Source organism: Microchirus variegatus (assembly GCF_963457635.1).
Source record: "Microchirus variegatus genome assembly, chromosome: 8".
NCBI classification, from domain to species: domain Eukaryota; kingdom Metazoa; phylum Chordata; class Actinopteri; order Pleuronectiformes; family Soleidae; genus Microchirus; species Microchirus variegatus.
This window is the reverse complement of record NC_139809.1, coordinates 30,358,177-30,374,602: the sequence shown is the minus strand read 5'-3', so window position 1 is coordinate 30,374,602 and position 16,426 is coordinate 30,358,177. Positions and strand designations below refer to the sequence as shown.

Here is a 16,426-nt window from a genome sequence, read left to right as displayed (position 1 = left end):
ATCATTCCTTTATAGCTACTTTTCAAAGGTGCCATCTCTTCACCCGTATCACTGTTGGCTCTATTTTCTCTCTGCGATTGACAGCCACTCACCTGTCACCTGTGGGGGGGGGGGGTACAGCTGCTACTCGGATATTAATGTGGAATCTGGCACCACTGCCTTCTGTTAGAGCAGCTGCATGGCTGCACTGTTACGGCGTGTACTGGAAGACTCATTTGTAGCACAGAAGCTTTTAGAAAATGCATGAAAAACGGTTTTGCTGCTTTGTCTGTGAATCTAATCTGGGATACTCTAATCTGGGAGTCTTTGACCACCGGTAAAGTCAGAATTTTCCCGAGATCCCAGTTGGAAATTAAAACTGGAGCGTTTTAGGACGTCAGGTCAGATCCCAATCGGCGAGTTAATTCAACTTTTAGCTTATTTGTTTCATGGTTAGTCATACCAGGGTTCCCACAGGTCCAATTTTTCAGGGCCCTTGAAAGTTTTTGAAAATCACCCCAAATAGACATGGGAGGCACATTGCAAGTGCTTGAATTTTTCTTGATGCAGAACAATGAGCGAGTAAAGTCGAGCAAAGAGCGAAGCGAATGACGACGCCATGGCGCCTGGGAAATGAAAATTCCAAGATCTCGGTGTCACCAAAACAAAAATGATAAAGACTGACTTTGACCAAGATCCCAATGATAACAATCACTTACAGCACATTCAGTCCTTGAATTTGAAGGACTTGGGTCCTGGAAGGTCCTTGAATTTGACGTAAACTACGGTGTGGGAACCCTGTCAGTCGTACACATAGTACCGCTATATTTTTCACCCGTGGACATGTTGCTGCGCTGTTTGCTAACAACAGCTAACCTAACTAGCCTGAGCGACGTCCCAGTTCCGTCTCGCAGTGTAAATGGAACGCACCATTGCCGTTGATTTCTTTGTTATACGGAGCAAAGAATCCAGAAAATATTCACATTTAAGACGCTGGAAAATGAAAAGGTTTGTAAAAGTCGCGTATGTCTTTGGGTGCTTTCACACCTACAGCATTTGGTGCGCACCAAACGCGTATGCTCCCTTGGTTCGGTTCATTTGCGTAGGTGTGAATGTAATCTCGGCGCTAACCAAATCAACCAAAGTAGAGCAGATAAAGCGGGTCCGAGGCCTGCATGAAGGGGCGGTCTTTGGTACGGTTCCTCTGGTGTGAAAGCAACCAAATCAAACGGGACGAAACGGTACAGTTTAATGCGTTACGGCTTTGAGACGAGATTACCCCAGATTTCCACCTGACGCAGAAACAGAACGCTGCCTTGCGAGCTAGCCGTATTCACACAAGAAACTGCGGCGCGCCCGGTGGAAATGATCACATCTATTAGAGCGGCAGTGATTAACCGGTGACGCAGCCGGTAGAAATCGGGGGTTAGTCCGATTCCGGTGCAGATGGTCTTCGCGGTCTATTTTGGTTCGTTTAGAACTCCGCATATGTGAAAGCAAACCGTACCCAAGTCTGTTTGCTACATTACAACATTTTTCTGACTGGTGCAGACCAAAGCAATCGAACTATAGGTATGCGAAAACGCCCTTTAACCATCGATCATCTCTTCGTTGTATCCCAGTGTGTTTCACAGACAGAGCTGCCGTTAATCTGAACGGAATTATTCAATAAAAACATTGCATGGATTACGATGTTTACGGCGTCCAGCTCAACGCAGCCACGCGCTCTAGCCGAGGCTACGCGAGGTCAGAGACGCGAGCGAGCGATGACACATACATTCCCGAACGTTCTCCTCAGATCCGACCATCAACTGCGTCATAAGTGAAGCTGGCCTTGATTCAATGGTTTTTACCGACAACGCGTACAAAAACAGCAGAAGGATGTGTGTACATGTACCTGTAGCTGTAGTGAGGCTGGTGGGTGTGAGCAGCAGTGTCACCAGGTTTACCTCAAAAACAAGTGTTGTCACATGATATAAAAAGACATCAAGGCCATAACTCTTCCCTCGGATGGGCGTGTTCTTTTCTATCCTTTTACTGAGTGCATGCCAACTGAATGTCCAGTAACTTCTTTGCTGTAGTATTAGGCCATGCTACTCTTCAATGGGTTTTGTGCTTTTCTTACCTTCTTTATTTTCTAGTATTCCTATGAAAAAGGAGACAAGAGACTAAAAATCTATTATATGAAATATACAATATATGACTAGAAAAAAAAAAAGAAGATAATATGGCATACATGAATGAACATTCACTTTTATGGCAATGTTTAAATGATATATTAATTCTTTAATGTACGTTTCAGTAAAACAGCTTTCTCTTCTTAAGTGTAGAGACTTATTGCAGGGATGCAAGTATTATATATATAAATATAAATATATATATGGTCTTAAAAGATTATCTTGTTGAAATTCTAGATGATGTAGAGTGATGCAGTTCAATAAAACTAGAAACCTGAAAACTTTTCTTGGCTTTGTGACTTTGATTTTAACCAAGTTTGAAGACGTCGCTGATGTTTAAATATAATTTAGCCGACACGGAAACAGCTTTGTTCTGCATTCTCGACATGAGCTGGTTTACTCCAGCTTCCTAAAAACTAATGAGGGAGTGCATAAAGCAAGTCAGGGAGCGCAAAGAACTAGCAAGAAAGTGCAAAGAACTAGCAAGTTAGCACAAAGAACGAGAGGGAGCTTTTTGAAACCATAAAAAACAATATTTTTGAATGATTTTATTTATTATTTTATTTGCTTTGGGAAAAGTGTTTGAAATTATTGATACAAATCTAATTCCATAAATAAGGGGCTAAAAACGTTCCCTGAAAATAAAGCTAAAAAAAAAAGGTTATTCCTGAAGTCATTTGTGAAACGATCCAAAGAGCGTGAAGGGGATCGAAGACTTGAAAAACAGCCAAATTCAGGTTTGAGTTATAAGATAAAGATTTATTTGCTCATCCGTCACAGAGAGAACAACAAAAATAAAACAGAAGAGACATCAGCGCTGGTGTTTTTGTCACGTAGGAGTCTGCCCAGACTTTTACCATCAGTGCACTCTTACTCCAAACTGTTCCGAGACCCTTTTTGAGTCTTTTAACCAAGTGATTTTGTGCAAAATATTATCCGTAACGCTCTTCAAACGTGAAACAAACTTGGGTGTTTTTACTTCCACACACACACCGTACGAGGAGGCAGCTCTTCAGTCTTTTCTTTTATGGCAGTGACTGAAGATCTGTGTTATTTTTGACGTCAACTCTACTGACAGTTTAATGTTTCTGTGCTCGCTGACACAAATCTTAAATCTTCATCCTAACCCACAGACTGAACACTGACACGTTCAATACCGATATGTACAAACAGAAAATCAACAAAGTGCCCGAAATACCTGAGGATTTCAATCGGATTGCGTTGTCGTCGGCAGACGGAGCTCATCGTCACGGTAACCAGAGCCAAAGTTCCATACAATGACAGTGAAGGAGTGGTGGGAGCGGGGGCGGCGGGGGGAGATCAGTTCACTTTTAAAGAGTCCATGGTGGCGGCCATAAGTCAACATGAGCTGGAGTCAGATCTTTCCCAGCACCTGCATGACGGCGATGGTGGTGCTCTGACCAAAGATGAAGGCTCCGGTGATCAACGTCACGACGCCCCAAAGTGTGAGGACAACTCTGCAGAGGGAGATGAAGCAGTATTTAAAAAAACACTCCACGATTGAATCCAAGACTGAAGTCTGATGATGATGTAGCAGCTGCCTGCTGATTAGCTACTGAGTTTTGGCGCAAAACTGTCGTTCCCCATCGACATCCGACAAAATGATCTAACTACTATCTAAATTATCTAATTATTCATCTAAAAGTATTTCACGTTTATAATCTGACAAGAGTCCCGTCTGTAACGACTTCCGGTCCATTGAGCTGTCGCTACAAAACTCAGTAGCCAATCAGCAGGCAGCTTCCTAAGGCCCGCCCACAAACAAAACAAAACACTGTGCAAACAGCAAGTGAGGGAGCACAGAACAAGCAAGGGAGCGCAAACAAGAAATGAGGAAGCGCAAAGAACAAGAGAGGAAGTGCAAAGAACTAGCGAGGGAGCGCAAAGAACAAGTGAGTGAGGGAGCGCAAAGAAGAAATGAGGGAGCACAAAAAACAAGAAAGGGAGTGCAAAGAACTAGCGAGGGGGGCGCAAGGAACTAGCGAGGGAGCGCAAAGAGGAAATGAGGGAGCGAAAAGAAGAAATGAGGGAGCTCAAAGAACGAGGGGAGTGCAAAGAACCTCGGAGGGAGCACAAAGAACAAGTGAAGGAGAATGAGGGAGCGCAAAGAACTAGCGAGGGAGCTCAAAGAACAAGTGAGGGAGTGCAAAGAACTATCGTGGGAGCGCAAAGAGAGTGCAAAGAACTAGCGAGGGAGCGAAAAGAACAAGTGAGGGAGAGGGAGCGAAAAGAACAAGAGAGGGAGTGCAAAGAACTATCGTGGGAGCGCAAAGAACAAGTGAGGGAGAGGGAGCGCAAAGAACAAGAGGGAGTGCAAAGAACTAGCATGGGAGCGCAAAGATTTAGCGAGGAAGCGCAAAGAGTGCAAGGAACTAGCAAGGAAGTGCAAAGAGAACACGAAGAACTAGCGAGGGAGCGTAAAGAACTAGCGAGTGTATATATGATGACGTGGACGGTTCTCACCTGGTTTTACAGGACACGGGCACAGACTGCATGGCAAAAATCAAACACAGTCCTGTAAAGAACACAAACGCAATCTTTAATCTGTGATCGTTGCACGTGATAATAATAATAAAAACAATATTTACGAGCGCTTACCTGGGAAGATGAAGATGAAAAAGGCGCTGATGCCGCCGATGACACTGATCACTTTGCTGATGTCGGGCACAAAGATGGCGATGAGCAGCGTCACTGCGATCCACAACACCGTCAGCACGTATCGGCTGCGGTTTTCGAAGTTGGCCGTCACCGTGCCGTGACGCTTCCGCCGCCAGCTCAGCAGCGGGTCCTGGATCACTGATCTGAGGTGGAGGAAACGGAGGAGGCGTCAGGTTCACTTTACATCTCAGATAAGAACTTTGTTCTTTTGATTAAATCTTCTTGAGAGGACGTTTTCACCGACCTGCCGAGCAGCAGGATGATGGGATAGATGGTGATGATGGAGATGCCAAACAGGAGCCGGGCGACGAGAATCAGAATGTCATCGCCGGTGTACGACATCAGAATGTCGGCCCTCACGTCCTTACCGAATGTCAGGTACCCATAAACCCCTGCAACAGAGAAGGAAGTCATAGGATAGAACAACGCAACTACTGTGATCCAAATCACAATATCACTCATGACAAGAGCAAATGGGGGCGTCAGGAAGCGACTAAAATTACAGCCATATCTGCGACACGTAAAACCCTTTTGGACTGGAAACCAGAATCATTTCCAGAAGGTGTTTAGTAAATTAACTCATCTCAGAGCAGAGAAACCCAACAATTTACACAATGAGCAAGCACTACAGGAGAAAAAAACTTCTGACAGAACTAGACCCAAAGATGTGTGGCCATCTGCCTAGACAGGTAAGGTTGGAAGGTAAAAAAAAAAAATAGGGGCTCAAAGAACTCTCCCGTGTCCCATTTGTGGGTCACGGACCACGACTACAGAGGGTGCAGGGATTGAATGTCCAAATTGAACGTCCAAAACGCACGTCAAGGTTAACGGCGTCGGCGGTAACGTCTGTCAACGGTAACACCCGTCAACGGAAACGCCCGTCAACGGAAACGCCTGTCAAGGTTAGCGGCATCAACGGGAACACACGTCAAGATTAGCGGCGTCAACGATAGCGCACAAAAAGGTAAACGGCGTCAACGGTAGCGCATGTCAAGGTTAACGGCGTCAACGGTAGCGCACGTCAAGGTTAGCGCCGTCAAGGGTAACACACGTCAAGGTTAGCGGCGTCGGCAGTAACGCACGTCAAGGTTGGCGGCGTCAACGGTAACGCACGTCAAGGTTAGCGGCGTCAACGGTAACGCACGTCAAGGTTAACAGCGTCAACAGTAACGCACGTTAACGCATGATGTGTTTCCATGGCGGCTGCCCGGAAAAAGACGCATGTGATGTCACGTTTACGTGACTCCCGATAGTTAATGTGAGTCTCTAAAGTAACGCTAAACTTTAAAAACAGAGGCACACATACACAGGTACGCTGCAAATAACTATGATTTCCCTATTGATCTAAAGTAATTCATTAGTTACCCTTTACTGAGAAGGACACGCAAAATGAGACTTTATATCATCGACATGTACATTACAAAGTGAGACATCACATTATTTTATTTGAATGTATTTTAGGCCAGAACAACAAATATACCTTTCACTGAATTTGATAAATGGAACCTGCAACATCTCCAACTAAAATCATGTGTGTGTATAATTCCACGGCCCTGCCTCGTCATCATTCTCGGTCGATGGAATATATAAATTAATATTCTGGGAGGGAAAAGATGAATTACAAAGGCAGGTCCATCAGTATATTAATCCACAAGACACTGAGCGGATAATACAATTAAAAGACAAAAAGAAAATCAATAGAGTTAAATTCTGATGAAATCCTGGCAGATAAAAACGTATTGGCAAAGGGAGAAATGAGTGTGTGGAATTTAGCCGACTCGGCAAAGACGAAAGAGGAAGAAGTGGATTTGAATGTGATGAGTGTGTTTGTGTTTGGACTGTGGTTGGTGTTAGGGTTACAGCCGTGAAACACTGATCGTTCAGGGATTAAATAAAACGGGAATGAATTCAGTGAGCCGCATAAATGGGGAAGGGGAGGCATGATCTGTTGTGTTGAAAAAAACACCGTCTGACGCCGAGTAATGAGCCAGAACGCTAAAAATAAAAATGTTTGTGTTCAGATCAGCGAGTCTGGGGAAGTGAATCAACAACGTCTGTATGCTGCGATGTTAAGAATCACTGTTTTTCTCGTGCAGTGACAGAAAACGTGAAGATTCCTGACAGTAGAGGCTGTTTCACAACAAGGTGACGCAATGACAATATTCCTAACGTGAGGTACACCTAAGCTGGCATAGAATGTATGAGGAGAGCTTTGATTTAAGTAGCTAAAAATAACTTAATCCATGTTTGCACAGAGATTTGCGTCCACTTTTTGGCCGAGCATTTACATTTTATTTGGCACAAGCCTTAAAGGGCACTACAGCTCCAACAAATACAGACCAATCACATCAGTGAACTGGGGCAACAACAATGGACGCATGAGCCGAGCGTCAGCAACGCTGCTCAACGTCCTCTTTCATCTCCGCATAAATCTAAAATATTGTATAAGCCAACTTTGATTTCAAAGTCAGTTTTTGTCACAAACATGGACATGAATCCACATATTTAAAAAAATATAATGTAAATGTAAAATAACTTCATAAAACCCCACTCAAAAATACGACTCAATGATGCAGGATCCACAAAGTGTATAGAGCTATGAGATGCATTCAAGGAACCCTGTACATTTCCTCAGTCTGGTGCCATTTCCAACCATCTTTTACATCAGAATTTCATTACCTGGGGTCGATTTCAGTGATTTTGTTGTCAAATGACAGGTAAAAATTCTAATGAATAAATCAGAGATGCTTCTTATATCTTTTTCTGCCATTTACTAGGAATATTTTCTAAAATAACGAACATGTACAGTAGTAAGCAAAGGATTCAAATCATCATGAGCAAATGCATTGACCCTTTGTGTATATTTTTAATCAACGTTTTGCTGGAATAATGGTGTGTCTGTGCATATTTTGTACATTATTTTAGAAAATAATAATATAATAAGTAAACAGCAGAAAGAGATATAAAAAGGATTTCTTATTCGTAAATTTGAAATTTTAGCTATCATTTGACACCAAAATTGGCCCAGGAAATGAAATTCTGATGAAAAAGACGGGTGGAAATTTACATTTTGACCGAAAGAGTTGCATTCAGTCAAATGTTGGTGCTTCTTTCGACAAGATTCTCCTAGAAAAAATATTATCTGCTCTACTAAAACAATCCACTGTCCAAACTACAGCTGCTGCTGCCACCCTGTGGTCAAAGATGTCCTCTTACCTAACAGTTTGTCAATGCTGTTATGGTATATTGTGATAGGATATCATGACATCATTAACCCTTTTGTTTTGCGCCCGAGGAGAAGAAGGAAAAAGAAATTCCCCTTCTTACCTGTGAGGGAGTAAATGATGAGGCAGAAGATCATGGAGATGACGGAGATGAAGACCCAGTGAGAGAGACGCTGGTTCTCCATGCTGCTGTAGATGGCGATGGAAGCCTCGTGGCACTGCGACACACAAATATGGTCGAGTTGAAAGATAAAATATACTTCATTTTCCTCTCTGGTTGAGTTTAAAAACCAAATCCACCGAGGTCCTCTCAATGGAGAAATGCTGGAATGCATGGAATCAGCGTCAAAGTGCATCAGGACAAATGGATCATTTCCTGAATTTCAAAAATTCATTAAAATTATTCCTTAAGAGGTTTGCAAATATTTTCAACATATCCTTGTTCAGGTCGATGCAGACTATTATGATGGTTAATTTCAAGTCATTCCGAGATACTTTTTGTTTTTATGAAGAAAGTCAGCTCACTGTCAAAGTGCATCAGGGCAAATGGATCATTTTAATGAAATTTCAAAAATTCATTAAAATTATTCCTTAAGAGGTTTGCAAATATTTTCAATGGATCCTTGTTCAGGGCGATGTCGACTATTATGATGATAAATTTCAAGTTATTCGGAGATGCTTTTTGTTTTTGAGACTAAAGTCAGCTCACTGTCAAAGTGCATCAGAGCAAATGGATCATTTCCTGAATTTCAAAAATTCATTAAAATTATCCCTTAAGAGGTTTGAAAATATTTTCAACGGATCCATGTTCAGGGCATGTTTTCTGGCATCACAGAATATTCTAAAATAGTCTCTTTTGCTCATGTTGCTGTTCATTCACAAACACACACTCACCTGGAAACCAAAGCAGATGGTTGGGATGACACTGAACATGGACGCCCAGGAGCTGATCCTACACACACAGGAACACGAAGGAGAAGGAGGAAAAAAAAAACATTATTATGGCACTGTTTCCGTGGCATTTAGAGACACTTTTACCATAGTGTCCATTTGTCAGTCATAGTGCCGATGCTTGGCGTCCTGTTTCCACAGCAGATTTATGGAGACAAAGACTCGTGACAGCCAAGTCTCCCTCAATAGAAACCCTAATAACATCATTTGGTTTGGGTAAATCTGAAAGTATAATCTCTTGTGGTGCCCCCTTCTTTCCTCATTTCTAACCAAACAACCAATGTATGCAGCAGTAAACACAGACCACACAAGATACAGTCACAGCGCAATTGATTCAGAACGAGCACACCCCACTTTCTTTGCAGCAGCTAAAGTGGGTCAGATGGGATTTTTCCAGCAGTCTCAGAACATTTAGACAAACAGAATATGACCAAAGTCTCTTTTTTAACTGAGAATGAGATGAGAATATTGAGCCATTATAAAGACAATGTCTATTTTAAGTGAGTGGAGTGGAAACACAGCAGGTACACTACCGTTCAAAAGTTTGGGGTCACCTATAGAATTCTTGTTGTGTTTTCCATTAAAAGTCAGACTTTTATTCATCAAAAGAGTTGAAAATGAATAGAAAATATAGTCAAGACATTGACAAGATTAGAAATAATGATTTTTTTTTTCAAATATAATCATTTTGCCCTTTCGTCAAAGAACCAGCAAAACTGTTTTCAGCTGTGCGAACATCATTGTACAAGGGTTTTCTAATCATCCAATAGCCTTTTAACGCCATTAGCAAACACAATGTACATATTCTATTAAAAACCAGACGTTTGCAGCTAGAATAGTCATTTACCACATTAACAATGTATAGAGTGTATTTATGATTCATTTAATGTTATATTTATTGAAAAAAAAGTGCTTTCCCTTCAAAAATAAGGACTTTTCTCAAAATGTAATCTTTTTTCTTAAAAAAAAAAATTTCTCAAATGTTTTATTTTTTCCTCAAAATGTTAATTCCGCCTCATAATTTCTTATATTCGTTGGGAAAAAGTGCTTTTCCTTCAAAACTAAGGACATTTCTTAAAATGTAAATTTTTTCTTAAAAATTTTTTTCTCCATTTTTATTTCTTTCTCAAAATGTGTTATATTCATTCTCAAAATTAAAAGTTTTGTCTGAAATTTGAATTTTTTTCCTCAAAATTTTATTTCTTTCTCAATTTTTTTAATTTAATTGAAAAAGTGCTTTTCCTCCAAAAGAAAGGACATTCTTCAAAATTGTAACATTTGTCTCAAAATGTTAATTTGTCAATTTTTTTCCTCAAAATTTTTTATATTCATTGAAAAAGTGATTTTCCTTCAAAAGTAAGGACATTTCTCAAAATGTATATTTTTTCTTTAAAAAAATTCTCAATTTTTTTTCTCAAAATGTTTCTTTCTTTCTCAAAATGTGTTATATTCGTTGAAAAATATAACAAATTTCCAAAAGTAAGGACATTTCCAAGTGAGCCCAAACTTTTGAACGGTAGTGTAAATCTCCACAAATGTTCTTGCTATTGTGAACATAACAATCTTTCGAAAATACCTCGGCACCAAATTTCTTTGCATTTCCTGGAATTCATGTCTAAAAAACAAAACTCCGGTACATACCCACTGCTGTAGAGCGGAGTGACATGAACCATAACTGAAGGCATGGTGTGGTATTTGATGATGATGGCTATAGCCAGGTAGGTCGCAGCCAGAGTGCCCAGACCACTGTGGGAGGACAGAACAGAGAGAGGAAAAAAATAATAAAACATCTTCTTCAGAAGACAGAAGGCGGCAGAACCAGCTCAAACCTGACCTGATGTATTTCTGAAAGCCGATCTCTTTGGGGATGGACAGCGGCAGGATGAGGAAAACGCAGAGCAACACCAGGGCAAAGCGTTGGTCCGTGTAGAAGTGGTGCGGCAGATCTGACTCTGGCAGACCGGTGGCCAGCTCGTACATGGAGCCGCACACTGACGACACAAAGACGACAACACAAACGACAACACACAGGCCTGAATATATCATAGAGAAGAGGAGGTGATGTTAGCATGTCAACAGAAAGACCTGATTCAGACTACAGTGCAGAGGATTTAGCACATCTGTTGATGAAGTTGCTCTCATCTCACCCTTCCAAGCTGGTAGGAGAACTGATATTAGCCTTCGGATTTTCGATTAAAAACATTGCGTACAATTATTTCATATTATATAATTCTGCTAAATGGTCAAACCTTCAACCAAAAATGTTGGACTGCATAGTATAGCGTGACTTTTTGTCAAATTTTGGACCAACATTTTTCCAAGAAGAAAGTCAAATTTTGGGCGACATAGTATAATATGACGTTTTTGTCAAATTTTGGAACCAATTTTATTTTTTTTTAAATTTACCAACAGTATAGTATGACGTTTTTGTCAATTTTTGGACCAAAAATGTTTTTATTTCTTAAAAATTGTAAAATTTTGGACAACATAGTATAGTAGAACATTTTTGTCCAATTTTGGACAAAACATTTTTTTTATTTTTAAAAAAATTTAAATTTTGGACAACAATATAGTATAGTTTAACGTTTTTGTCAAAATTGTTTACGATAGAGCAAAAGCTCCAACGTAAACAGTCCCTGCCAGTTAACTGGCCGAAAGACGTGAAGGGAGTTTACAGCGAATAACGTCAAAGATAGTTACGTTAAAATATGCGCCATACTCTAGGCTGCGACAAAATAGCAAATTTCTGCAATTATATAGATGTTCTCGAATGTCTAATTTTTGTCCACAAACCAAAATGATTCAATTTTAATGATGTCTTTGTTATGTGTAGCAAAGAAACTAAGAAAATATTCACATTTAAGAAGCTAAAACAATCAGAAATCTTGTTCAGCTTCAAACTATCAAAATGGTTGACGATTAATCGTTTCAGCTCCATTTTCTTCAGATAAGACAGATATTGTGATGCATCACTATTTAATTGTCTTGCAACACATTGATCATGACAAAACTGCTGTATCATGATATCAATGGTATTGTGGACCATGCATCTCATAAGGTGCCCTGTGATTCCCACCCCTAATCTAAATAAAAATAGGCTCAAGAAGGATTATAATGGACCACATTTGCACCAAAACCATAGCACACAGGTCCAACTCGACTCACGCTCCTCCAGCTGGTCGTCCACGATGACCAGGAAGGCCACGGAGATCATGAAGAGGTTGAAGACGTAGCAGATCTCGCAGAGCTGACCGATGGCCGGCCCGCACACTTCCTTCACCACCGCCTGGTAGGTGCACTGACCGCTGATGGACGACGAGTAGCCCAGGATGATCAGACCACTGATGAGGAAGACGAGGGAGACCTGAGCAGTCACAAGAGACACATGACGCATGTCATTTTATCAAACGTCTTCAGGGCGATGAACAATGAGTAAGAAACTGCAGGATAAGTCGATAAAGTTTAGTGATTTATGGAAAAAAACAGAATTTAATTGAGAGACGAGGACAGACAGAGCAGCGAGTGGAAGAAAGAGGGGGAAATCAACAAGAATATATGCTTTCATTAACATATTTATCTCTTCATTTCCTTTCAAGCCAAATATTAATAATAAAGTGTATTTGCACAGGTTGTTCAGCAGAATTTCCCTCCTCACCCACAGGGGATTCAAAGGAAGTGTGCAATACACCTGCAACAAGGACTGAAGTCAATTTTCCAGGCGTTACTGAGATGACCAATAAACCTGGAACAATCCATCTCAAATTGGGGTCATTCAGACTGCATTTGTTGGCAATATTAGGTCATTCACGATGAAATATGGACCATGTTCTCCATTAATAGTCACAGTGATAATGGACAATTTGCAATTCACTATCACTTCTAACCCACTTTCTTGAAAAGCACAGAAATAGTCTTTGTGAATTGTGCATATTGTGTTATACAGGCACAAAACGATCGCATATTTGGTTTTAAAAAAAAAGTGACTTCTGGATTTATGTGGAATATAATATATATCTTAAATCTCATAAAACTTATCTTACGCGGAAATTTTCATCACACAAACATTAAACATATATTAAAACATATTTGTTAGGAAAAGTTATTGTGTAAATGTTAAAATGCCAAAGACAACATCCTCCAGTATGTTTACAAAAGCCTTAAATTCATCTTGTTTTAACTTATTTTGAAAGGTACACAAACTCCACTTCCTCTTCCCTACTTGTTAGTTTAATTTCTCATTAAAGTTGAATAAAAAGAAAATGGCCCAATCTGCTTCTTTTTTTTTTACTTCACTTAAAATAAAAAGCCAACATACTCAAAGCCGTAAATTACTCTTGTTTTAACTTATTTTGAAAGTACATCCACTCCACTTCCTCTTCCTAATTGTTAGTCGTTTTATTTCTCATTAAAGTTGAATAAAGAGAAAAAGGCCCAATTTACTTTTTTACTTGCCATTCATTTTACCCAGTATTTGTTCTTTTAAAGGAGAATTACAATTTTGTGTTGTACATTAAATAATTTTACCGAATTTAAAAAAAAAGCCAACATATTCAAAGCCTTAAATCCCTCTCGTTTCAACTTATTTTGAAAGTACATAAACCCCACTTCCTCATTGTTAGTTAATTTTAAACATTAAAGTTGAATAAAGTGAAAAAGAAAATGGCCCAATCTCCTTTTTTTACTTTACTTAAAATAAATTAAAAAAGCCAACACACTCAATTCCACTTGTTTTAACTTATTTTGAAAGTACATTAACTCCACTTCGTCTTCCATAATTGTTAGCTGTCTAATTTCTCATTAAAGTTGAATAAATACATTTTACCCAGTATTTAAGTTGAATAAATACATTTTACCCAGTATTTGTCCTCTTAATGGAGAACTACAATGTTGTGTTGTACCTTAAATAAAAGGACTCAAAACCTTAAATTCTCCTTATTTTAACTTATTTTGAAAGTACATAAACTCCACTTCCTCTTCCTAATTGTTAATTTGTCAATAAAGTAGAATTTTCATGGCGGACATTTTGACGGGAAAGCATAGGTGATATAATTAAGTGAACGATGGCCGAGTTCCATTTAGCTTCTTCTGTTTCTGGGCTAATGCTGGTTCACGGTCACACAGGCCTGACTTAGATAAACGGAACCGCGCCATCATTAGAGTCATCACCAACACCTGGACTTCTGCTCAAAATGGCCGCTTTAAAAAAAACAACGACAAATCACAACGAACAACAAAACTTCCACATCTAAATAAACTGATAAAAGTGTGAAAAATAACACGTTTAACAAGTTAATGTGTCAACTTTAAAACATTAACACATATATGAATCCACTCAGAGCAGGTGTCCGCTTTTAATTAAACTGTTTTAAAGTAAAAATGACCCACCAGCTCCACGGACACAGCGCTGCGGATCCCTCCGGCTCTCTCGAAGGCCCAGGGGAAGTTGAGGAGCCCGGCGCCCAGTGCCGACTTCAGCATGATGAAAACGGCCCCCACGGAGCCGAGTCGCGGCCCCACGGCCACGTCCAGCGGGGGCTTCGACGAGGCTGAAGCCAGCAGGCTGATGCTCTCTCTGGCTAACTCCTCCATGGTTCACGGTCGGTGACACGCGGGCGAACCAGCTACTCCTTCCCTCCTGCGGGAACACACGCACACAGCCGGGGGGTTTGTGGGCGGGGTGGGCCGGGCAAGGTGAGCCGGGGCGGGGAAGGAGGGAGAGGAGGGAGAGGAGGAGAGGAGGGGGGGAGTGGAAGTGCTGCTGCCGGTGGTGATGGTGATGGTGATGATAATGATGGTGATGATGCCTTCAGGTGCAGCTGATGCTGCCTTTAGGTGCTGCTCGGAAAATAAACAGAGACAGACTCAGAAACTTTAGTTTGAGGGCCCAGGTGCACAGGTGTCAAAGTGACTGCCGCGGGCGACACGAGGCCCCCGAATCGATTACATGTGGCAGACCACTTACTATCATAGGTAAAAAGCATAATTTTAAACAAATACATATTTATAATGATAATTAATAATTGTTAATAATTATTATAATAATATATATATATTTTTTTTTTACAATATTAAGACATTCAGTTATAATTATCACATTTACATTCAACCTTAAATTAAACATATAAATGTAAAAGGCATTATTATTTACTTATAAAACTATATTATAAAATATAATTATTATTTCAGTTTAGTATTTTAGTTGTTTTTGATATTCATATATATATAATTATAAAAAACATATAAAATAATAATATATAATGAATATATATATATATACAAAAACATGTATATGTATACATATACATATACATATACATATACATATACATACACTGTATACATATAAGATAACATAATGGAATATTATATCCCACTTTTTTTGTCAAGAGTGACCCCCCCCCCCAATTGATTATTATTACTACTATTATTATTATTATTATTCCCAAATGATCATATTTTGGCGGCTTAAATGGCAACAAAACTAGCGAGACTTTGCTCGAAAATTGTGAACCCCAACAAAAACGTGTGCCTCGTCTTTCCTCCGGCTGCTACTTTACTATTTGTGGATTATTTTCTCGTTTAATCCATGAAATTAACGAAAAATGTTGATCAGTGTTTACCAAATTTGGAGAACATGATGTTCTCAAATGTCTTGTTTTGTTTACAAACCAACATTATTCATATTTTTTTTGTCAAATGGAGCAAAAAAAAAAAACAGAAAATATTCACATTTAAGACACTGAAAAATCTGAGAACTGGTATTAATAATTGGGGGAAGAAAAAAAGACTAAAACTGAATAATTGAATAACTGAATAAAGGCAATTTTCTTCCTGCAATATTTGTTGATCGTTTTAAAGCATTTTAAAAAGTTGTGCTAAAGTGCTGAGAGCTTATCGTCTGTATTTGTTCACCTATACTAATCTGTATTTCTGATTCTTACTGTACACGTCATATGATTTGGACGATGTCTTCTATTATTGCTAATCTTTGGCTCTGTATCCTCGGCAGGATATCGACTCGTTCCCAAGTCCAAAGGCGATAAAGTCAAAGTGAAGTCACGAGCGATTATGTCCAAAGTTGTCGCAAAAAAGTCATGGGATCGCTTGTGTGAGTGCGAGTCATGTGACGCCGATAAGCCCGGAGACACATTTCTGAGGACGGCGGGAGACGACGATGAGAGGAGGAACCGCAGAGTCTGAGGAGCCACCGCTAAGTCCCTGCGCAGGATGTGAGGCTGAAAACCCGACAGGAAGTCCCGGCGTCTGAGAAACCAGCGAGGGGAAAGAGGGCATGTGACCTCCGCCCACCACCACCACCACCACCACCACCACCAGCTTTCCCAAATCTCGTTAGCGCAGCTCGTCGGCTCCGGGGTCATTTCCCATTATTCCCAAGGTTCTGAGGGAGATTAGTTG

General features: G+C 40.1%; 1 protein-coding gene across 1 annotated transcript; it reads right to left on the bottom strand.

The window, feature by feature from the left end:
• Nucleotides 1–3,531: 3,531 nt before the first annotated feature.
• Nucleotides 3,532–14,599, bottom strand: slc38a8a (solute carrier family 38 member 8a; the record flags this gene model as incomplete). The annotated part of the gene is made up of 10 exons (XM_083893239.1): nucleotides 3,532–3,634; nucleotides 4,641–4,692; nucleotides 4,776–4,978; nucleotides 5,080–5,227; nucleotides 8,163–8,277; nucleotides 8,954–9,011; nucleotides 10,652–10,756; nucleotides 10,845–11,001; nucleotides 12,176–12,374; nucleotides 14,396–14,599. 10 exons carry the CDS (start codon nucleotides 14,597–14,599, stop codon nucleotides 3,532–3,534), a joined length of 1,344 nt encoding a protein of 447 aa, XP_083749365.1.
• Nucleotides 14,600–16,426: the final 1,827 nt, after the last annotated feature.